We start from the raw sequence: 22407 nt of genomic DNA on the forward strand, positions 1-22407 counted from the left end.
CCAGTAGGTGCCCCTTCCCACTGGCACCCCCAGAGGGATCCACAGAGGTAGATTGAACAGGCTGAGCAGCCTTTTCCAGGAAGCAGAAAAAAGCATTATTTACAAAAAACATATTAAAAATACATGAGAGAAATCAGCCCTCCCTCCCACCGCCCACCGCCAGGTGCAGGCTTCCTGTGGTTCCTCATGGGGTCAGAGTCTGAAGAGAGAGACGACGTCCACAGACGAGGGAGGGGGCTGCCCGGGTATGGACCCCGTGTGTCTCTGCTTGGGAAGGCTGCTTGCTTCTGGGCTCTGCCCTTTCACAGCTTCCACCCATGGAGGGGCCAGCTGAGGCATGCTGGGGTCTTCCCGGGGGCTGGTGAAGATGTGAGGAGATGTCAGAGTGGACCTGCCTCTGCAGGGCAGTGGGATGTGTTGGGAAGTCCCGCCCGTGGTCCTGCCATGCAGGAAGTGGGACGTGGCATCCAAGCGGTGACTGCAGAGGATTCTCGGGATAAAAAGTCTGGCTCTTAATATTTGTTCCCAGGTCACAGATCTGTGGGGTGAGAAGGAAGTGCGTTGGTGGAGGACACCTCATGCTCTGGGGATGGTTCAAGGAGTCGGGGGACAGGCCCAGAACCCCCAACCCAATATCAGGGACAGTGGCTTTGCCCTCCTTCTGGGGTAAATCAATCAGGACATTTTCAGAGGTGCTTTTTTAAAACCTCAGGTATATATGATTTACAATATTATATTTGCTTCAGGTGTACAACATCGTGATTCAGCAAGTTTATAGATTTTAAGGAAATCAACCCTGAATAGTCACTGGAAGGACTGGATGCTGAAGCTGAAGCTCCAATACTTTGGCCACCTGATGCAAAAAGCCAACTCATTGGAAAAGATCCTCATGCTGGGAAAGATTGAAGGCAGGAGGAGAAGGGGGCAACAGAGGATGAGATGGTTGGATGGCATCACCAACTCAACGGACAGGAGTTTGAGCAAGCTCCGTGAGTTAGTTGGTGATGGACAGGGAAGCCTGGCGTGCTGTAGCCCATGGGATCACAAAGAGTCGGACACAACTTAGCGACTAAACAGCAACATGATTATTATAAAATATTGGCTCTCTTCCTTGCGCTGTACAGTACATCCTTGCAGCTTATTTCTTTTATGGACAGTAGTTTGTACTTCTTAACATTCCTCTACCCTCAGGGGCTCTTATATGTGGTCTTCCCAGATGGAGTTTAAGGTTCATGACCCCGCTGGCTCAGATGGTCAAATCAGCTCCCACCACCTAAATTGCTGACGCTTATTCATTTCCTTTACAATAGCCCCGGTGCTCAGCGCCCGCCTGGATAGGCAGGGTGAGCAGACCCGGGGGACTTGCGCTTATCCCCAGGGCTCTGCCAGGGGCCAGGCTCACCTCTTATAGCCTCTGAGCCCCGTGTAGCTCGTAGTCACTGTCGGAGGAGTTATCAGGGTGGGTGGAGATACGGTGCAGGGCCCCTTCCAGAGCTGTGGAAAGAAAGGAGGCTGTGTGAGCAGGCTTATCCCTTCAGGACACACAAAGACAGCCCCTCAGAGCCGAGTGCCTTTCAGCTTTTGGAAGATCACAGAGGCTTCCTGAGCTGGTGGCTCAACAGCCCCGCAAGCGTTGTGATCAAATCGGCCAGTGTCCACTAATGATGCTGAGCGCCAGGCTCCCTGCGGCTTAATTGTCAGTGCCAGTCGGGGAGCATTCGTACAGGGCCCTGCAGGCCGCTGGTGGATGGCTCTGTTCTGCCTCGAAGAATCTGAGGGGCCTCATTTATTGAGAAACAGGTCCTTTGGGTCACAGCGGAACTGGTGTTTAATGACATCGCGGCACGTTCTTCTCTCCAGCTGAGGGGCCAGTTAAGGCTGTATCCCTTCCGTCACCTGCCGTGACCAGCCGTCAAAGGGGCAGTTTGATCCTCCACCGTGCTCAGTCTCCTTCTCCCTCTGGGCAACCACGTGGCCCTCTGCTCGGCCCTGGCGTCATTCCTAGGAGTGCCAGCCAGTGCTTACCTGGATAAGCTGAGATCTGGGAGTTCCTGGGAGGCTGACTGTATTCGTTCTCCACGTGGGCGGCCGTGGCGTTCTCAGCCTGGGACCGGACAGTCACCGTGTGGTTGCGATGGAAAGACACTGAGCAGATTCGGGAGACGGTGTCGTTAGATGTGTCGTTCTGTTTTCCACCTCCCCAGCTGGGGCCCAGAACTCCAGTTTCCTGTTCCCATTGTGTAACGCGGGGATAGGGAAGGGGGCAAGGACCCCCAGAAATCCCTCAGCACATACTTGTTTTCCCTTCCTTCCTGGGGATGCTTATTCTAGCAGGGCTCAGACTTTCATTTTTATTATTTTTTTACAAAATTTTTGGCCACACCCCATGGTGTGTGGGACTTTAGTTCCCCAACCAGGGATGGAACACACGTCGGAAGGCGGAGTCTTAACCACTGGACCAACTGGGATGTCCCAGGGCTCAGACTTTCAGAGCAGCTTTGGGTTGGCCGGCAAGCTGATTGGTGGGCAGGCCTTCAGTCGGTCAGCCCTCAATCACTGATCAAGCAGGGAACTGGGACATGACTGATAGGGCAAATATGGTCCCTGCCCTCCTGGAGCTGAGGGTCTTTATCTTGTAAGAAAGACTTGACCACACAGTTGAAGGATTTGGCCCTCGACGTGTGAAAGGGGAGGATGTGGGGTGGAGACAGGAGGAAGGCTGTGGTTCTACCCGCAAAAGTGCTCTGACTGTGGCCAGAAAGACAAGGGGGACCGGGGTGGGGGTTGGGCTGGCTGCATCCTAACGTCCTAAAACTGGCCTTGTAAAGTCTGCCCGTGATAAAGACACTCCATGAAATATCTAGCTTGGGCCACCCTTCTTTACATATGCCCGTTCTGGAAAGATGAACCACGCAAAAATGCCCGCGAAGGTTCTCTGACAGGTCCTGAAGTAAAGAACTGTGTCTAGCTTTGCTTAATTCACTGATTCCCAAGTCCCTCTGATCATGGCTTCCTCTTTTCTGAGTACCACCTGCTAGCGCCCGCGGCCACAGGAACACCTTAGATGAGCACAGTGGAGTCGGAGGCCACAGGCAGCCGCTGGCTCCATCCACGGTCAGCAGTGACCCATGACGCTGCTCCACCGGCTTCCTTCCTGAGCCCCGAGGATGCTGACCCCAGCCCAGGGAGGAGCCTGCCTCTGGGGGATACTTACTGTTCTGGTTCATTCCCGTTGGGCCAATCCACTGGCGCTGCTTCTTCTGACGGACTGGGTGATAGAGAGGTGGCAAAAGGCACATCAGGATGGGGGTGGGGGGAGTTGAGGGGGGCAGTAAGGGAGGGGGACAGGGAAGGAGGGAGGAGGCAGCAGGTGCGTGCCGAGAGGCTGATTTTCCAGGAGAAATAGCACAAGGTGAGTAGAACAAGAATTCAGGCCTGGGAGGGCCGCCAGGACCCAGCCAACTCTGCCCACCTCTGGGCTTTCTCCCACCCGCCTCTCTAATCTCACAGCCTCATCTCCGAACGCCAAGATGACACCTACTGCATTAACCAGGTCTGCCCTCGCCCATTCGTTGGATGGGGAAACATACAGAGCTCAGACAGGAAGTGGCTCCATCAGCTGCAAAGTGGTGGAGCCAACCAGGGACACCTGTCTTCTGAGGTCAGACCCTCTGGACCCATCACAGTCTAAAGGATACCCACACCCTCCCTTGGGCCTGGAGTGGGGCCCCTCTTTGGGCCCCAGATGTGGGTGAATCAGTGATTTTCCTGCTTGTTGCTTGGAGCAGAGAAGGGCCAGTGGGCAGGAGAGGGAGGGGCAGGGCTGGGCAGTGAAGCAGAGGTGAGCCCAGCCAGCTCTCCGGAGGCAGGGACCCTCCCCTGCGGGGCTGACGTGCAGCCTTCCCCGGCAGGGGCTTCAGAGGGAGGCGGCTCAGGGCGCTGTCACCTACATTTCTTCACGACCTTCTTGTAAGCCAGGGGGCCACACACGACCAGCAGCACCGCCAGAAGCACGAGGGCCAGGATAATGCTCATCACGGCGCCCACGCCCAGGCCCGCTCGGCTGGAGTTCTGGCCTGCAGGAGGCAGACGGAGGTCAGTCCTGGCCCGGAGCAGGCAGCGGGTGGGGCATCAAAACTGTCCATTCGAGGGAAGCTCCTGGCTGGTTGGCTGGCGTCCCCTAGGAACTGGCCAGCATGTGTGGGAGGCAGTTTTCTATCTGTCTGTCCATCCATCTCTGAAATCCTCATTTAGCCACCATTTACTATCTCACAATTGATCATCCGGCTCTCATTTACCACTTCTGCTATCAGCTTTCCACCGTTTTCCAGTCACTTATGCGTGATCACCTTGCCTTCATCTACCAATAGCCGCCCACCCATCCATTTCTCTCTCTTACCTATTAGTCCGTTACCGTTAATACAGCAAAGACATACCCCTTCCCTTGCTTTCCTAATTCCCATCTGAAAGAGCAGAAGACGGAGTAAGAGTGCTATATTCACTGCTGCTGCTGCTGCTAAGTCGCTTCAGTCGGGTCCGACTCTGTGCGACCCCAGAGATGGCAGCCCATCAGGCTCCCCCGTCCCTGGGATTCTCCAGGCAAGAACTAGCCTCCTGACAATTATGGCCAGTCTCCTCCTGATGGTTCCTGCTCATTGCTGTCTGAGCATGCTGTCCCCCCTCCCCCTATTCGTCATCGCTCCATCCTGTCCTAGGGCTCTCTCTCTTCAGTCCCTGGAATGTTCTTCAGAAATAATGCTCATTGACTGAGTCTTAGAACAAAAATCCAGAACCACCCTCTACCCACCACGGACCATGGCCAACTCACATGTGACAAACACCCTCTTGCAGTACGACTTTTTCTCCTCAAGCTTGTGGCACTGGGACAGTATCCCGGGGGGACAGTAGAAGCCCCCCAAGGTCTTCTCGCTGGGGTCCAGCCCCTGGTAGACGCTGACGTTGCCGCACTGCTGCTCCCGGCACACCTCCTCCCACCGTGCCGTGCCCTTGGCCCAGGAGCTGTCACATAGCGTGTCCCACTGCTGGCCCTTCCCACTGCGCACTTCCACGGAGCCTTCGCACATGTCGCTGCCCCCAACCAGGCGGCTCTGCACCTTGGGCTGGAAATCTGGGGGGAAAGCAATGGGAGGTGAGTTGGTGGGCTCGGCCGGAGCTCCCTGGGCCCCAAGCCTGCGTGCCAGGCCACTGGGACCCTGTGACACGGCTAAGTGTGGGCCCTAGCAGGGCCCAGGTCTCAGGGGGCTTGGGTACCATGTGGGAGTGCCTTCCTTTCTGCCTTTCCCTTCTTCTGGCATCCTCTCTGGCATTTTCTCCATCAAGTTCTGTCCCTGGCACCTCTGGGCAGCTGCAACAGCTTGGGCACTTTCAGCGAAAAGGCCAGCATGGGGGCAGTGCCCGTCGGCAGCCCCCAGCTGCTGTCGTCCCCCACCCAGGGGTCAGTAAGAGAAGTGAGAAGTGAGAAATACGCTCCACCTGAGTCTGCTTCCCTTTTTGAAATATCCTCTCATTCTCTTGCTGCTCCCTGGGAGGTTGGAGGGCTTTTCAGAGAGGGGAAACTGAGGCCTGGGATGAGAAATACCATCTGCTTTGAGTCCTGGAGATTCACCGCTGGGAACCATACCCAGGAATCCTGCTGCCCAGGCCTTGAGCCTGGAGGGACTGGCTCTCATAAAAGGGCCTGGTGCAACAGAGAATCATCGATTTCTGCTTGTCCGCTTGGCCTGGGGGCCCATGTGTGTTCAGGTCAGAGCACTTTGTGATCTTACCAGCTGTGGCCAGTTGCTATAGCAACAGCCATCTTCAAAGCTCTAGCAAATCTTCTACTCAGAAAAAAAAAAATCAAAGGCAAGCCTTCTGGGTATGGCTTTGCAGGTTGTAGCCTGCAAGAGGGCTCAGAGCAGAGTGGTGGGTGAGCCTGGGAGCCAGTGAAGTGTTTTTTCCTCCTCAGGCTGAGAGATCCTTGGAGACTACTTCTGTCTGGAGGGGGTAGCATTTTACTAATTCACACCATGAATCCAGTGTTTTGAGGATATTCCTGCTTGCAGGATGGGCCCAGTGTTCCAGAGCAATGCTTCCCAGGTTAGTGCACATGAACCCCTGAGACTTTGCTGAAATGCAAGTCTTGATTAGTAGATGGAAGGTGGGGCCTGGGAGTCTGCATTTCTAACCAGCAGATGAAGCTGCTAGTCGAGGACCACATTTGGAGTGTATGCGTGCGTGTGTGCGCACATACGTGCTCAGTTGCTCAGCTGTATCCGACTCTTTGAGACTCTATAGAGGGTATTCTGCCAGGCTCCTCTGTCCATGGGATTTCCTAGGCAAGAATACTGGAGTGGGTTGCCATTTCCTCCTTCGGGGGATCTTTCCAAACCAGGGATCGAACTCACGTATCCTGCATTGGCAGGCAGATTCTTTCCCACTGAGCTACCTGGAAAGCTGTCCACACTTGGAGTAGCTGAGGCTTATACTACAGACTCTGGAGTGATGCTACCTGAATGGAAACCCCAGCTAGTGTTCTGTGATACTGAGTAAGAAATTCAGCCTCTCAGAACCTCAACTTTCCCATCTGTACAGTAGGGATAACAATAGCACCCATCTCCTAAGCCTGTTGTGAAAAGGATGGAATGCCCTGAATGGTCCCCAGTGTGATACAAGTGCTCAGTAAGTGTGACTTCTTAAAGTCCGGACTTTACTAGAACATTTGTGATAGGAGCTACTACCTGCTGAGGTTTGCTGTGCTTACCCCTAATTTGACCTTTGGTCCTTTATCCTGTTTCTCTACTGATCCTGGTTTTGGGATCCCCCAGCCCGGCCTCTGGGCCCCTTCCTCAGCCACACCGGCATCGTTAGTTTCTTCAGAGTGGCGGTGTATGACTCAGCAGCCTCTGTAGGAAGCCCCTGGGGGCTCCGCTCTGCCCTCTCCCTACCTCCTATGAGTTACCTTTGCTCCAGCCTCATCTGTCTCTCAGGCGCGCAAACTCCCCTCCTGCAAGGCTGGTCTTCTCCAAGGGCTCCATCCTCCTTGGGCCCTTGAGCCACGATCCATCAAAACCACCAGAAGACCCTGCCTCCTCCCGAAAGTCCTGCTCCTCCCCAAGTGGCAGCCGAGCCAGCAGCACATTTGGGCCTGTTCTGCGTTACTTTGTGGAGATGCCCAGGGCATCGGGTGTGCCACCTCTCCACCCCACGACCGCCCTACCTCTCAGAGGCCAGCTCTCCGTTTCCCTTGCGTTCTCCATAGTACTAGTGCCCTGCGCTGCATGCTGGGGTTTCAGGAACCTGCGGTAAGTCACATGACCACTTCGGGACACCCATGGGTCTCAGTCTGCTCCCCACTCACCAGAACAGATGAGGCCAAGAGCTTGGCCACCCGCCCGGGGCTGCACTTTTCGGAAACACTGCTCCAGGGAGTTGCATCTTGGGTTCTGAATCTCCCAGCGGATTGGCAAGGGCCTTTGGCCTCCTGGCTTTGGTGTCTGGGCTTCCTCGGTCTCTGGCAGGGGCTTCAGGAAGGAGCCACACTGGAGGGCTGCACAGATGAGTTGCCCCAGGTCCTTGATCTCATCCTGGGGCTTGATGCCGATGGTGCCACCCAGGCCACCGCTGTAGAACTCCACCAAGCCAGCACACCGCAGGCCCCCGGGCTCTGCCACCAGCTGAAACCTGGGAGGTGCTAGGGGAGAGAAGGGAGGGGGCAAGGACCTGAGCGCTGATGACCAGCACCCAGGCCTTCCTTGTTCTTTGGTTCTAACAAACAGAGGAGCAAGTGACTGGGCAATGATCCTAGGAGTTGGTGAGGTCCCAAATATTGCATGGAACATGCTCTACAATTTTTCATGCTTACTTGAGACTCAAACGCAAACATCCTGTGTTTTTATTTGCTAAAATCCAGCACCCTACCCCCAGAGCCCTCAGAATCCTTTTACCTGTGGGCTCCGGAGTGGTTGTGGGCGGGGAGGTCGTGGGAGGAGCTGTTGTCCTCGGTGGCTCTGCAAAAAAGATGCTCTGATTAGGGAGAGGCCAGGGCCCCTGGAAGAGGAGGGGGTGTAGGGAGAGCTGGGAGCCACTGGCAGTATTAAGAAAGAACTGGAAGTCATGATATAAGTACCACAGGCCCCATTAAACCCACTTGACCCATACGTTGTATCTAAGCCTCCTGCGAGTGCCAGCCCATTTTACAGTTGGGAAAATAGAGGTTAAGAGTAGACAATGAAGTAAGCCATTGGCAGAACCAGTTCATCTACCTTTTCCATCCCCAGACAGGGGCCAGCACCCTCTCTGCTCTCCCCTTCCAGTTCCCCACCAGTGCATGTTTCTGAGAGGGTGGTTGTAAGTTAGTGACCCCTTCCACCTGCTTGCTCAGGCTCCAGGTCACAGGCATGGGCAGGGAGGCTGCCTGGGCCTAGGGAACCTACTGGGCCGGCTAGTCACCCACCTGAGCAGATCAGGGCCAGAGGGCCCACCTGGTGTCCCCTGTTGAGGCTGCAGTTGGAGAAGGACCCCAGCTGTCCATGGCAGATCATCAGCTTCTGGGATGGCCTGTCTTTGAAGTGATCCAAGGGAAACAGTAACAAAGGGTTCCGGCACTGCAGCTCCTGGCACAGTTTCAAGAACTGCTTGGGAGCTATATGGTGGGACAAAAACTGCCTGGGCGCCACCTGGTAGAGTGGAGGCAGGCCCCAGCTCTGGCTGTGCACCGCGTACCACTCTGTCCCGTTGCTGACCTCCAGACGGCCCTGACACGGTGAGCCAGAGCCGCTCAGTCTCACGGCGAGCCCTAGGAGTCAAAGAGATGGCAAGTGGGAGGTCAGGCTGGACAGGGTCCTCCACGGGGGCCGCTCCCTGTACCCTCCCCACCTGGGACCCCAAGTCAGCCAGGCTCCCTCTACCCACGGGATCCTCCCACCAGCTTTGCTGCTCCTGTGAGTTTCATCCTCAGGGTCCCTTCGGGGACTTTCCAGAAACTCATGCTGGTGCTGCTCTGGTTCCAGGTGGTCCCTTAAAAACCAGGTCCATGAGGACGGGGCTCGAGACCCCAGGGAAACTTGAAGCAGTGAACGAGGAGTTCTCAGCACCCACTGCCCAGCAGAATCGCTCCCCGCCCCCTGCCTTGAAATTCTCGTTCGATAGACCCCAGATAGGGCCCGGTGCCTGATTTTTTTCTCTCTATCCAACTTTTAAAATCAGTTTTATTGAGGCATGATCTATCTACAGGGACATGCATGCATTTCAAGGGCACTTGTTCAATGAAATTTGACAAATGTATCCACACCTGCAGCCCTCACTGTGCTCGGAGAACACAAAGAACTTTCCCATCACCCAGAAGTTCCCTTGTGCCCCTTCACAGCTGATTTCCCTGAATCCAGCCTCAGGCCTCCAGTGATCTGCTTTCTGTCACTAGAGATGAGTTCTGCCTGCTCTCAAATGTGATATAAGTAGAATTGTGTGGCAGGTCCCATCTGGCTAGCATTTGGAGTTAGCATGTCATTGCAGGCTTCCAGGTCCCAGTTCAAGGCCTGCCAAGGACCCCGCAGCCCCTTCTGACTGCCTGGTAGCTTCAGGAGACCCTCTTGCTACATTTATCTCCAAATACATTCAGCCTGATATTATCTCAGGACGTGTAAAAAAAAAGAGGTCTATGGTGAAGGTAGCCTGGGGACTGCTGGATTTGAAAATGCTTAACAGAGTTCCTTATTGCAGGACTCCTCAGACCCTTCACCAGGCCATTGTCCGCTGTCAGGCTCTAAGGTGGGATGTAGTGGTGGGCCTCTTAGGTGGGCCTAAGGTGGGCCTATGCTTTGTCCACTGAGTTCCATGGAACTCTGTTTGGGAAACACTCACCTCTAGGATTAAAGTCCAAGACATTTAACACACATCACAATCTGGGGCAGCCTCTGCTGCAAATGTCTCTGGCCAGGGAGCATCTGGCAGGACTGGGTAGGAAATAGGACTTTGCAAGATGCATTTATGGGCCAGTATACTTTCTGTACCCGATGAGTGGACTGTAATAATAGTTAGCATGAGAACTAGCATTTGCATGGTACTTTATGGCTGTCTAGGGCAGCTCTCTGCAAATGGGCCTCTTTAGGGTGCGTGAGTGTGTGTGTGCGTGCCTGAACGCGTCTGCATGCGTGTGTGTGTTGGGGGGGTACTCTCTCTCTCTCCCTGTAAGGTGAGATTCACTCTGATGAAAAGATGGGAGGTCCCCCTACAGCCTGATGGAGTCGCAGCCCTGCTCCATGCCCCCCTCTTCGCGTGGCTCTTCCTTACCTCGCTCCTCCACCTTGAGCCCTCCGAGGCAGGAAGTGACTGCGGAAAGGAGAGAGGAGGGTCAGGAAGTGAGGTCTCTCCCCTGCTCCCGTCTACCCACCTCACCTCTGCCCGCAGCCTGATCAATGGCCTATTCTGCCCCATGCCGCCGTCATGGGGTTCAGGGACCGGGGTTTTCACACTGCAGGTTGTAACCCTTAGGTGGGTCACGAAATCAATGTTGCGTGTTGCAGGCATCAATTTTCTTTCTTACTTTAAAACTTGACTTTTTCAATGAACATGTGAAATTGATTTTCTTTTAGTGCACAGTTCTAGGACTATAAACACACACACGGATCTGCATGATCACTGTCACCGTCAAGGTGTACAGTTCTGCGCAGCCCTCAAACACTTCCTCATGCTAGTCCTCTGTAGTAATATGCAGCATGGCAACCATCAGCTTTTTTAAAATTCTGTAGCAATGCAACCGTCAACTTAAAGTATATTTTTCAAACTTTTGACAGCACCCCATCTTAGTTCCCTAACCAGGGATCGAACCCATGCCTCCTGCATTGGAAGGTGGAGTCTTAACCACTGGACCCACCAGAGAAGTCCCTACAACCCTCAGCTTTTTAAAAAATGAAATGGACGAGAATTGAGAATGTCAGAATGCATCATGTTTTGTGAAGATAAGGCTCAGTTTTTGTGTGCTGGGTGTCAACATAAAAATATCCTGAATGTCACTTTCAATCAAAAAAAAAAAAAAAATCAAACATCTTAGTTCTAGAGAGCTGAGAAACTAGCCAGCATGGGAACCTAGGACATTTTGCTACTTTCTAGAACTCCCAAGCCAGGATAGAAATGAAAAAATTTCTCTTCAACAGCTCCTAGTTTAGGAGGAGGAAATCTGAGCTCAAAGAGGCAGTGGGACTTGCCCAAGATCAAGCAGTCAGTTGGTAAAGGAGCCCAATGAACACGTCGTTTGGGGAGAACTGATCTACCCCTTGGCAGGCTCCTGCCTGGGCCCCTTCAATAGGAATGTGGGCCCCTAGGAAGTCCCACTTCCTCCCCGCCTCGTCTAGAAGGAGCAAGTGGTCCTCCACTTGTGGAGCAAGTGGTCAAAGCAGGTAATCATCACCCTCTTGGCAGAGCAGCTCATGGCTGACTCAAATGTAGCTGGGAGAGGTCTGATGTGGGTGGGTATGAGTGGGGTGGCACACCTGTGCGGCCTCCAAGCCCACACTCCAATTTACTGCTGGGCTTCATCAGTCATGGAACAAGCGGTTTGGTTTCTGTCTGCCCCCAGGGCTCACTTCTCAACTGGGAACTGGGGACACTATTGGGCCAGGGTGAGTACTTTATATAGCAAAGGGCTGTGTTTAAGTTGCTTTTGAGAGATTGTTGCTGGCTGTAAAAAAGCCTAGTTTTGCCTGAGTGTTCTGAAGCTGATGGTAGAATTTTAAAGGAAGTCACGCTCCACCAGCCTGGCCCTCTCTCCCAACCAAGATTCCTTGTAATGACTTGGCAGCCTGTGGTAAGTTTCATCCATCCTGGCAAGAGCCCACCATAGTTGTCCTGAGAGTCCTGGGCCTCAGAAGGGGAAGGTATTTCTAATGCAGAAACTGTGTCAGGCCCAGAGCTCTGCCCTCGGCTGGGAGAGGGTTGACCAGCTGTCGATCATCCAATCTGCTGCAATGGGCAGGATGGCCTCAGGAGGACATGGTGAAGACATTTGGCTCACTTGGTGATGAGGAGGCAGGAGGCCCTTTGTTCTGCCCTCACCTTTCACCCCTGACCTCTTACCTCTCTCAGTGCCAATTCCCAGTGGGAATGGGGCTGTCTACTTTTAGGGAGTCATTTCTTTGGCTAAACCCTGAGGGTTGAGGCAGCTTGAAGTGGTGCTAATGAGAAGAGGGGACCTAAAGATCCACCCTTTGGTGCTCCATGCTGCAGGAAAGTTTCTCAGGCACTGGGGCTCTTCGCTGGGTCTGAGTAAGAGTTCTGCCACATCCTTGGCCCCTCTGAGCCTCAGTTTCCTTGTCTGTGACACGGGAACGAGAAAGGGACCAGTTTTATAGCAATGTTATGAGGATGAGCTGAAACAATCTATGTAAAAGCCTTGGCCCAGGGCCTTCCTGGCCAGCATTCTCCATCCGGCATTCCGTGCTCAGAGCTGGTGTTGCCGGTTGTGGAGCTGCCTGGGCCTGTGGCACAGGTGGGTGGACTGCAGGCCTGCTTGGGAGTTTTCCCACGGGGAGAGGTCTGGGTCTGGATGCTTGGAGAGCTGGATCACAGGGCTTGCTGCCCCCTTTCTCACCTGAGAACTTCATATTCCCAAAGTCACCACAGCCAACCTTTGTTGCTGCTGCTGCTAAGTCGCTTCAGTCGTGTCCAACTCTGTGCGACCCCATAGACGTAAGCACACCAGGCTCCCCTGTCCCTGGGATTCTCTAGGCAAGAATACTGGAGTGGGTTGCCATTTCCTTCTCCAATGCATGAAAGTGAAAAGTGAAAGTGAAGTTGTTCAGTCGTGTCCGACTCTTAGCGACCCCATGAACTGCAGCCTACCAGGCTCCTCTGTCCGTGGGATTTTCCAGGCAAGGATACTGTGTGGGGTGCCATTGCCTTCTCCATTGTTAAAAGCAACTACCCATTATTGAACACCTACTGTATACTCAGCCCTAGGGAGGGTAGTTCCTTACAGATATGGTTGTTTATCTTCCAGATGGCCCCACAATGTGAGCTGAATACATGTTCGATATAGACGTCTGTTCAGGGTGAAACCACTAGGGCCTGGATTCGAATCACAAGTCTGCCTTCCAAACCCATCTCTCTGCCTTCTGCCACCTATCTGTGCCTCCAAAGGGCCGAGTCCTCAGAACGGACAAATGAGCAGAAATGAGCATGACTTAGACCCTGACTCTGGTGCTGGAGCCTCCAGACCCCAAAGCCCCTGAGGGCAGGGACTGGGCCTGACCACGCTTGCTGATCTCACATGGAACAGCCAGAGAAGACTGCACAACCTGAGAACCAAGGACAATTCTAAAAAAGAAAAGGCCCGGTGGAGACAAGGCATCTATGTGAACCAGGGCTTCACCTTCCTTCTGTGAGCCTGACTGGCCTCAGGTGAGCAGCATTTCTTGTCACCGTCACTGTGACCATCATTGTCACCACCACCCCCTCAAAACACAGTCACTGTCACCATCAACATAATCACCACCCATGTTGCCATCACCACCACCTCTACCATCACCATAAACACTTCCATAGTACATACTTTCTCCCAGACATTTTCATACGTGAACTCTCTCAAACCTCACCGCAGCTCTGAGAAGCTGGCACTATTATTTTGACCTTCTCATTTTATAGATGAGGGCACAGAGAGATTAAATAACCTGTTAAGCAACTGATGAGCACTGGGGCCAGGCCTCCAAGCCAGGCCACCTGGCACAGTGTCTGTGCTTTTGACCACTGGGCTGAGCTGCCTCCCTTCCCTTCAGTGGAAGCCTGTGTTGGCCTGCTTTGTGTTTCACTGATTCCTGCGTATTCCTGGCATGCAAACCTGATGAAAAGGAGTGAATTTGAAATCCCCTTCAGCCAGCGAAACATCCTATGGGAAGACTTTCCCTGAACTTGCTGTGTGATCTTGGCAAATCACTCAACCTCTCTGGGCTTGGTCTCTTCGTTTGTAAAGTGAAGACCTTAGATTCCACCCTCCCTCACCTTCCTTTCAGTTCATACTTCCAGGATCCATAATCTCTGGTTCCTGATGTATCTCAGCCACAGGCAGGCAGGCGTGGGCAGGTGAGATGCACGACTGACTGGGAGGCTTCCTGGGTGCTGCTTCTTCCTGTCTGTCCAGGGATCTGCCAGCTTTTGATTTGTCCACGACTTATTTTTATTCTTTTAGCTGCTTCTCACAGGGGCTGGACCAGCATCCTGCTTCCCTGAACCCTGCAGGCCCTCTCCCTGACTACACCTTAGTTAGCCCAGAGGTCTGGGCTAAGGATGCAACCAGAGGTCCAAGGCTTTGCTGCTGCAGAACCTGCCAACAGAAGCCTGGGGACCCTACAGACCATGAGGGACGCTAGTCATGAAAGTATTGCGCCATTCCCCAATCCACCATCTACCACCACAATCTGAGCAGCCAGGACCAGGGCCCTTCTTTCCCATGCCAACCTCTCCTCGGAGCCCCCACTATTTCAGGCTTAGATTGGCTGAGCCAGAGAAAGCTCGGGGCTGAAAAAGCCAGAGAGGCAATAGGAAGGCTTTTTCATGCTCCCCGAGCTCCTCTCCTCATCTCTGCCTTTGCAGAGATTGAGCTGTTTAGATCCTGCTGCCCTAAGGAGGTCTCAGGTGGGGAGTAAATGAATTTTTGAAAGCAACTCTGAGATATTTACGCACTCATCCCCTCCCTTGCCTCTCCTCTTGCACCCTTCCCCTCCCCGCCACCCCCCCACACACACCATTCTGGATGGTTCTCTCTTCGGTTCCCTCTACTGCAACACTTTGAGCCGCATCAAGCCACAGATGAGTTTTATTTGCTCAGCAGAGTGTTAAAAAATTGGGGAGGCGAGCCCGTTATTTTTAAAAGTTTCTTTTTGTTTTCTTTTTCCTCTTCTTATTTATTTTTCAGCCTCATACATAGCATGCAGGATCTTAGTTCCCTGACCAGGAATCAAACTTGTGTCCCCTGCAGCGGAAGCACAATCTTAACCCCTGGACCACCAGGGAAGCCCCTTGCTCCTCTTTTTTATAAAAAATCCCAAGATCGAGATATTTTTGAAAAATAAGTTTTCTGTGGCTCAGGCGATAAAGAACCTGCCTGTAATGCAGGAGACCCGGGTTCAATCCCTGTATCGGGAAGATCCCCTGGAGAAGGGAATGGCTACTCCATTATTCTTGCCTGTGGTCACTCCAGTATTCTTGCCTGGAGAATTCCACGGACAGAGGGGCCTGATGGGCTACAGTCCACGGGGTCGCAGAGTCAGACACTACTGACTGACTAACTCTGCTTCTGGTCATGCGGGGCTGCGCTGCCGTGAGCCCTAGGGCAGTCAGTTAAGTTCTACGCAGGTTTGCCAGCGTCCTTGGGGCACCCTACTGTCCCCCTGCATCTGGAGAGCCTCAGCGGCAAACATATGATGGTTTCTGCAGCGAAACATGAATTTTCACACCAAGTGGGATGCGTGAAGATTATAAATAGTCTCCTATTCGTTCAGGCCAGGATTTGCAGTGTATGCATTTGCTGGAAATTTACAAATCCTTTTTGGAATCGCAGATGCAAGCTGGTGGGCCTGTATTATTGCTCCCACTTTACAGCAGAGCCTGAACTCGCCTCAGGAGGCTGGCTTCAGAGACTGTACCCTTTATGCCGGCCTCAGACCCACTCGTGGGCCCTCCTGGACCCGCAAGCACCTCTGATCACAGTCCCTATGTACTGAGAAATGGAGGCAAGAGCGAGGCCCGCCCTGGGGAGCCCTGCCTTGAAGGGGTCCAGTGGGCACGGGGATCCCAGGGAGGTGCTGGGACTTCACTGATGATAAAAACGGGGACAGCCACCTCTTACCCCATGTAGACCCGCGGACAAGGATTTTACATGGGAGACCCCATTTCTTCCCTACATCCTCAATCATGAGGCCTGTCATCACCCTATTTTCCAGATAAGAAAACTGACAGACCAATTTAGTGCGGTTAGGAAGTCAGATGTTCCCTTTTTTCCATTAACAGTGATTCCCTTTAATGGTGCCTAACATTCTCATCAATTTACAGCAAACACAGTAGGTCCACTGCCTTTGGGGCACTTTCTTTCTGTATTTTCCTTCCTTCGGCCTCTGATGGGAGGCTGGGTCAGGAGGCCAGGAATCCTGATTTTCTGAAACGACACTTGTCAGTGGAGCCCTGTTAGCCTGAATCTGCATCAGGGCTTCAGGGAAACAAAGATCATAAAGGGCCAAAATTCTGTTTCTCTGGTGCAGCACCAGATGAAGGGTTGGTTTTTGATTAGGAGCCTTTTTATGTGCAAAATGCTCAGAGAATCACACGAGGTTCATGCCAGGAGAAGCTGGGGGGCTGAAGCCCACAGAAGGAACAGAGGATTTGGGTTTCTAATCTCACCCACCCAGAGCCTGCGCCAAAAGGCGACAGCGAGCAGCTCCTGGGCAGAATGGCCTTCGTATCTGAACTGCGATTCCACGCTTTCCCTGGTGGCCTTGTTTGTCTAATTGAATTTGCATGAGTTTCACACTTGCCGTATGTGGTTCCACTGTCACACGGACCAGCCCTCCTTTCTTTTCAGAGCCTCACTTACTCCAAAACCTGCACAAGGGCTCATATCCACAGCCCTGTGAAGAAGGGATGGACCTCATCTCTACTTTCAGATCAAGAAACTGATGTTCAGAGAGGCTGAGCGACTAGCCCAAGGTCACACAGCCTGCTGGTGGTAGGGTCAGGACAGAAATCTCATCACCATCACTTGACAGGGCCCTATGGGGCTCTACCACTGGGAGACCCCAGAGCCTGCTGGCCCCGTGGTACTGATGGGGAAACTGAGGCCAGAGAGAAGGAGGGCTTCACCCCACAAGGGCGTCTGTGGGACCCTTGTTGCCTCTGCCGACCGTCACTAATTTCCTGTTCTGTTCCCACCACACATCTCCCAGTTGTGCCCCCAGGGAGAAGGGAGTACCAGATTCCTGTGGGAACGTGAGGGTCAAGCTCCCCAGGGGTACACAGCAACGACAGGGCAGGAGTGGTGACACGGTAGTTAGAGGAAGTAACACTGGGCCACGGCCCCCATGCTATCTGCAATTCAAAGCCAAAACGAAGTCTTTTTGACACATTTGGTGGGAAGGTATTTATGTTTTTAGTGCACAAACGTAGTTGCACTGCAGAAATGGGAATGTGTTTGATTACAGCGTGTTGCCCAGACCTCTTTGGTGTGTTGTGAGCATATACACAGCAGTACCTTCCACTGCCTGGAAAATTCTGAGTTCCCGAATGCATCCAGCCAGAGGTTCAAGATAACAGCTTGTGGACCTGGAGAGGTCCCATTTCTCTCCAGGGTGCTCAGCACCCTTTTTCCTCAGCTTGGCCCCAGGTGCCTCGAGTTTGTTGGAGAAAATGCCCCATCCTCACGGAGGCCTTCATGGCTGCCCTGCCACCAGCCTACATGTGACTGCCACCTTCCTTCCTGGGCCCGCATGGTGCAGTGGAATCACTCACTTCCCATGTGTATTTGCTCAAATGTGATCTTCTTATGAGACCCACTGCACCCTCTCTGGGTACAGCACAGCCCCCAGAGCCCCTAACCCCCAACCCCAAATCACTCCTGACCTCCTAACACCCATATAATCCTTGACTTGCTTGTCTCTTGTCTGTCTCCCCATCACACCTCCGTCTACGAAGTCAGCTCCAGCTGGACAGGAATTTTGAGTGTTCACTGCTGTGTCCCTGGCACTTAGAATAACAGGTGCTCAATAAATACTTGCTGTCTGAATGAATGAATGAACCAGATTTAAGGATAACAGTTTTCCTTTGAGATGGGTGCAGTGGTTATCCCCATTTTATAGATGAGAAGGCTGAGTCTCAGAGGCATGTTCCTGTCATTTGTAAGTGATCTCAAAGGCATCAAACCCAGTTCTGCATTGCTTCAAAGCCCCATAGGCCTTTGCACGTGTGCACGCACAACACAGGCACATATATGGGGGCACGCACACACACACATGCTCACAAGGTACCCACGTGCATGCACACAGAATAGGCATTCAGTCAGATTTGTAGGATGGCAAAGTCCCTCCATGGTCCCCTGGTTGCTGCAGGGAGACCCCTCTGAGCTGTTGGCACAGGACAGGGTGACCGGAGGGGTCAGTGGGGGCGCTGAGCTCCCAGGTCTTCTGCTCCCTGCTGGAGGTGGGGAACTCAGGGCTTCTGGGAGCCTGCTTCTTTGCACTCAGAGCCAGCAATGGCCTCCGCTCTGCACCCTGAGACTTCAGACCAGGCGGTAGGCTCACAGTGGGCATCCCCTCTCCCCACCTCCACTGTGGACATCCAGCTCCTCTAGGCCTGTCCTGCTTGTTGCCTTCACCCTCCACGTGCCCTCTGCCTGGGTCACTCCTCCCGCTTTTCCCTGCCTGACTGGATCCTTCCATCATTCGGGTCTCAGATGAGGTCATCTCCTCAGAGAGCAGCCCCTCGGGCTGGGGGCCCCGTCAAATGTGAACTTGGTCCCAGAGGCTCAGTGGTTACTGTTTCCTTCATCACGCTAATGACAAAATTTAGAAATTTGTAAAATTTCGGGTGCTCCCTCCATGAGGGGGGCTCTTGTCTGGTTCACTGCTGTATCCCCAGAGCTTTACACAGAACTGGGCACATAGTAGATGCTCAATAAATATATGGAAATGAAGAAACGAATGAATCATTAGCCAGAACAGGAAGATTGGAGGACAGAAAGCCTCATCGCTAGGCTCAAGTCTTCCCCACTGGGTCCTGCCTCACCTGGCTTCTTGTTGATTCTGATAAAAATGATAATAATAAATTCACATAATAAACAATAATCTTTATGATAAATTATATAATAAATTTATGTATTTATTATGTACACATAGGCTTCCCTGGTGGCTCTGACAGTAAAGAATCTGCCTGCAATGCAGGAGACCTGAGTTCAATCCCTGGGCTGGGAAGATTCCCCTGGAGAAGGAAATAGCAACCTACTTCAGTATTCTTGCCTGGAGAACTTATTATGTATAAATAATAAATAAGTTATGTAATTATGTTACTATATAAATTAATTAATTATTATTAATGCTTACTCAGCACTTACTATACAAGCTAATGTTCCTACTGAAATCTACATTCATTGATTCATTTAATCCTTAGAAATTGCTATAAGACAGGTGCTATTATTGTTCAAGTTTCACATAGGAGGACACTGAAACTTACAGAATGGGTCCATAGTCACCTAACTGGCAAGGGAAGAGACCAGAATTCAGACTGCTGAGTCCGTGACTTTACCACACCTTAGGGTCAGTTTCTGTAACCCTGGTGGCCAGACCTGAGTGGCGGGGTAGTGATCAGAGCTGCCTCCATGCCCCACCTTCAGCAGGTGAGCCCCCGGTAGGTTGGAGCTAAGAGTAGCTGTGGAGAAAAGCAAGCTGTTGGTATTTCCATGTACCAAAGGTCCCCAAGCCATGGGCACAACTCTCGTGGCCAGACAGGAGGCCGAAGTGTGCCCAGGGCTCTGGCGTTGGGTTGTCTCTGCTTAGAACAACTTGAAGGGTGCCTGTGCTGCCTGCTCAACCCTGGGCCTAGGTGTCCCCAACCCGTGGTGGCTGTCTGTCTGCTGGTGGCGGTTGTGTCCTGCGGCCATTTTCCTAGTCGTGGGAGTGGCTTTGGTGTGTCTTTGCTCTTGGTCAGGGCCAGGGAGGGGCTCCTGCTCCCAGAGCAGGAGCGCTGGGCTGGGATGGGCTCTGCAGCTCATCAGCTGCTCCTCCTGGACCTCAGTTTTCCACACTATAAAATGGGGGCAACGGGCCCTGCTTACTAGGTTGCTTACTAGGCTACCTGCTTACTAGGCTGTTGTGAAGCTTTCAGAAGAAAATGGCTTTCAAAGTATTTCTTAAGCTGTGACCCACTGAATAGTGAAAATGTTTATTATCCATCAGTTTCACCCACACACATACACACTGGGAACCCTGTGCTCCTGGACTTCCGGATGGTTCCTACACTCTGGTGAGGGCCCTGCCTTCCGGACTCTGGGCTCTGCTGGGCCTGATCCTGCCAGGAGCCTTGCCCCTGATGGGATTCAGGGGGAGGCCTGCAGAGAAGGATCTACCCCCACCTTCAGCTGGGAATCTAAGGCGGGGGGGGGGGGGGGTGGGGAGGGGGTTGTGTACTTAGTCGCTCAGTCGTGTCTGACTCTTTGCAACCCCATGGACTGTAGTCTGCCAAGCTCCTCTGTCCATGGGGATTCTCCAGGCAAGAGTACTGGAGTGGGTTGCCATTCCCTCCTCCAGAGGATCTCCCCAACTTAGGGATCAAACCCAGGTCTCCTACATTGCAGGCGGATTCTTTACCACCTTTACCTCCCCCTCCCCTGAGCCACCAGGGAAGGGGAGGCTTGGGACCTTGGTTTTTGGAATCTCCAGGGCCAAGGAGGCCACAGCAGCTGCTCAGGAAGGTACTGGAAAGTAACCAGGGCCCATCCCTCAGCCTCCACCCTGGGGACGGAAGGCACTTTGCGTCTCCTGCAGATCCATGGAAGAACAGTTATTAGAATATATGTGCACATGACCCATCACCACATGCCCAGGAGGAAGGCAAGCTACATGCAGAAGCCATGTTTCACCTATGAAAACACACACACGTACACACACACCTCTCGCACACATATTCACACATACACACCCTTTTCTAGGAGGGACTGAGGTGCCCTGCTAAGCAGGCTATGTCCCCTGAGTCCTTTCCTCCTAAACTGGGAAGCCTCAAGCTGCCATCTGTTCTCACCTGTTCCCGTCCTGAGTCAGTCACCTCTCTCAACTGCCACACCTTCCAAACCCTTGAGAAGTGGTCAGATCTCACCCAGTTCACCCCTCTGCATTTTATAAATAAGGAGGTAGAGGCCTGGAGAGGCTCGAGTCCTATATGAGGTCGTACAGGGCCAAACTTAGACCCCAGGGTTCAGACCACAAAGTACAATGATCTCACTTGTCTCCCGCTTGCTCAGCATCCTCCCCACTGGCCAGTGTCGCTGATGCCCCAGCAACAGGGCTCCAGTCCCGAGCTAGTGTCCCAAGACCTCAGGGATGGAAGGCTGCCTCTTCCACCATCTCCCCTCCAGCAGACAGGAGACCCCAGGCTCACCCACCTCAAACCTTATCCCCAGCCAGCTTCTCCAGAGGCCCCAGGTCATTTCCACAGTCACCCTTGGGTAAGAGTTAGGAAGTCCCTATCCAGGCACCTCGCTCCAGTACTCTTGCCTGGAAAATCCATGGACAGAGGAGCCTGGTAGGCTGCAGTCCATGGGGTCGCTAGGAGTCGGACACAACTAAGTGACTTCACTTTCACTTTTCTCTTTCATGCATTGGAGAAGGAAATGGCAACCCACTCCAGTATTCTTGCCTGGAGAATCTCAGGGACGGCGGAGCCTGGTGGGCTGCCGTCTATGGGGTCGCACAGAGTCGGACACGACTGAAGCGACTTAGCAACAGTAGCAGCAGCATCCAAGTCTGGAGTGACAGCAGACCCAGTGTGCGCTCACATCTGCCTGGGAGGTCTGACTGAGGCCCCTGGGATGGAAACAGAGTGACTAGGAACTAAGACTTATGTTTTTGACATCTGCTCAACCGCGATCCGGTCCCCACCCTGCCTTGGCCCGCTCTGTCCAGAGCATCACCAGAATTGCCCAGGAGATGGTGAGTTTCCTGTCCCTGGAGGCACCCAAGTAAAGGCTGGACACTCATGAGACAGGGGTGAGGGTGGGTAGCTGCAGAGGGAAGCCGGCACCGAATGAGAGCTGAACAACCGAATTTCTAGGCTCAGAGCCTGATCTGAGGATGGATTCCGCCTGGAAGGGGACAGTAAGGTCCCCAACCCTCCAACAGTGCAAGAGAGAAGGAGAGGTGGGGCCCTTGTGGTGGACGAAGCAGAGCCCAGAGCCGAGCTGGGACTGGGGGACAAGACAGTGATCCTGGTGGCCCCAACTCTCTGCAATACTCCAGAGGTGACATGCAGGCCTGAGTCAGACCGAGGGATCTGATGCTGGCATCTTCTCTCTTGTACCCCGAGCCCAGGTACCCCCGGCAGACACCCCAGAAGGGGTACTCACCCAGCAGCTCCAGCAGGTACAGGGCGGCCAGTGGCAGATGCTGAGACCCCATGGGCGCGGCCTCCTCCCACCTCAGCCTCCGAAGCTGGCAAGCTCGGCGCCCAAGTTGAGGGTGTCTGGCCTTGTGTCTCCCTCTCTGGGAGGAGGGGGCGGGGCGGACAGGGCTCAGGCAGGGGTGGGACAGGGGAGCAGGCAGTGCGAGGCCTGCGTCACCCGTGTTTGAAGTTGAAACTGTCAACTTCCTCCTCGGTAAAAAACCATCTGCTCCAGTTCGACTGGCGGTCCTGGTCTCTGCCAGCTTCCTGCCCAGGGTGCCC

General features: G+C 53.3%; 1 protein-coding gene across 1 annotated transcript; it reads right to left on the bottom strand.

The window, feature by feature from the left end:
• Positions 1–1405: 1405 nt before the first annotated feature.
• On the bottom strand, positions 1406–22142 carry CD5 (CD5 molecule). The gene is made up of 12 exons (XM_068977324.1): positions 22091–22142; positions 17145–17243; positions 16047–16058; positions 10291–10329; positions 8456–8797; positions 7947–8009; positions 7361–7693; positions 4829–5128; positions 3951–4076; positions 3215–3268; positions 2026–2145; positions 1406–1494 (listed from the first exon to the last, which is right to left on the bottom strand). Exons 1-12 carry the CDS (start codon positions 22140–22142, stop codon positions 1406–1408), a joined length of 1629 nt encoding a protein of 542 aa, XP_068833425.1.
• Positions 22143–22407: the final 265 nt, after the last annotated feature.

This window comes from Capricornis sumatraensis, chromosome 8 (genome assembly GCF_032405125.1).
Source record: "Capricornis sumatraensis isolate serow.1 chromosome 8, serow.2, whole genome shotgun sequence".
NCBI lineage: Eukaryota > Metazoa > Chordata > Mammalia > Artiodactyla > Bovidae > Capricornis > Capricornis sumatraensis.

Coding starts and splice junctions, on each gene's coding strand:
- CD5 (XM_068977324.1), bottom strand. CDS start 22,142: ATGGGGTCTCAGCATCTGCCACTGGCCGCCCTGTACCTGCTGGAGCTG. Junction 17,244..22,090: donor GTACCTGCTGGAGCTGCTGG/GTGAGTACCCCT, acceptor AGAATTTTCCAG/GCAGTGGAAGGTACTGCTGT. Junction 8,010..8,455: donor TCTGGCCCTGATCTGCTCAG/GTGGGTGACTAG, acceptor TCTTTTTTGCAG/AGCCACCGAGGACAACAGCT.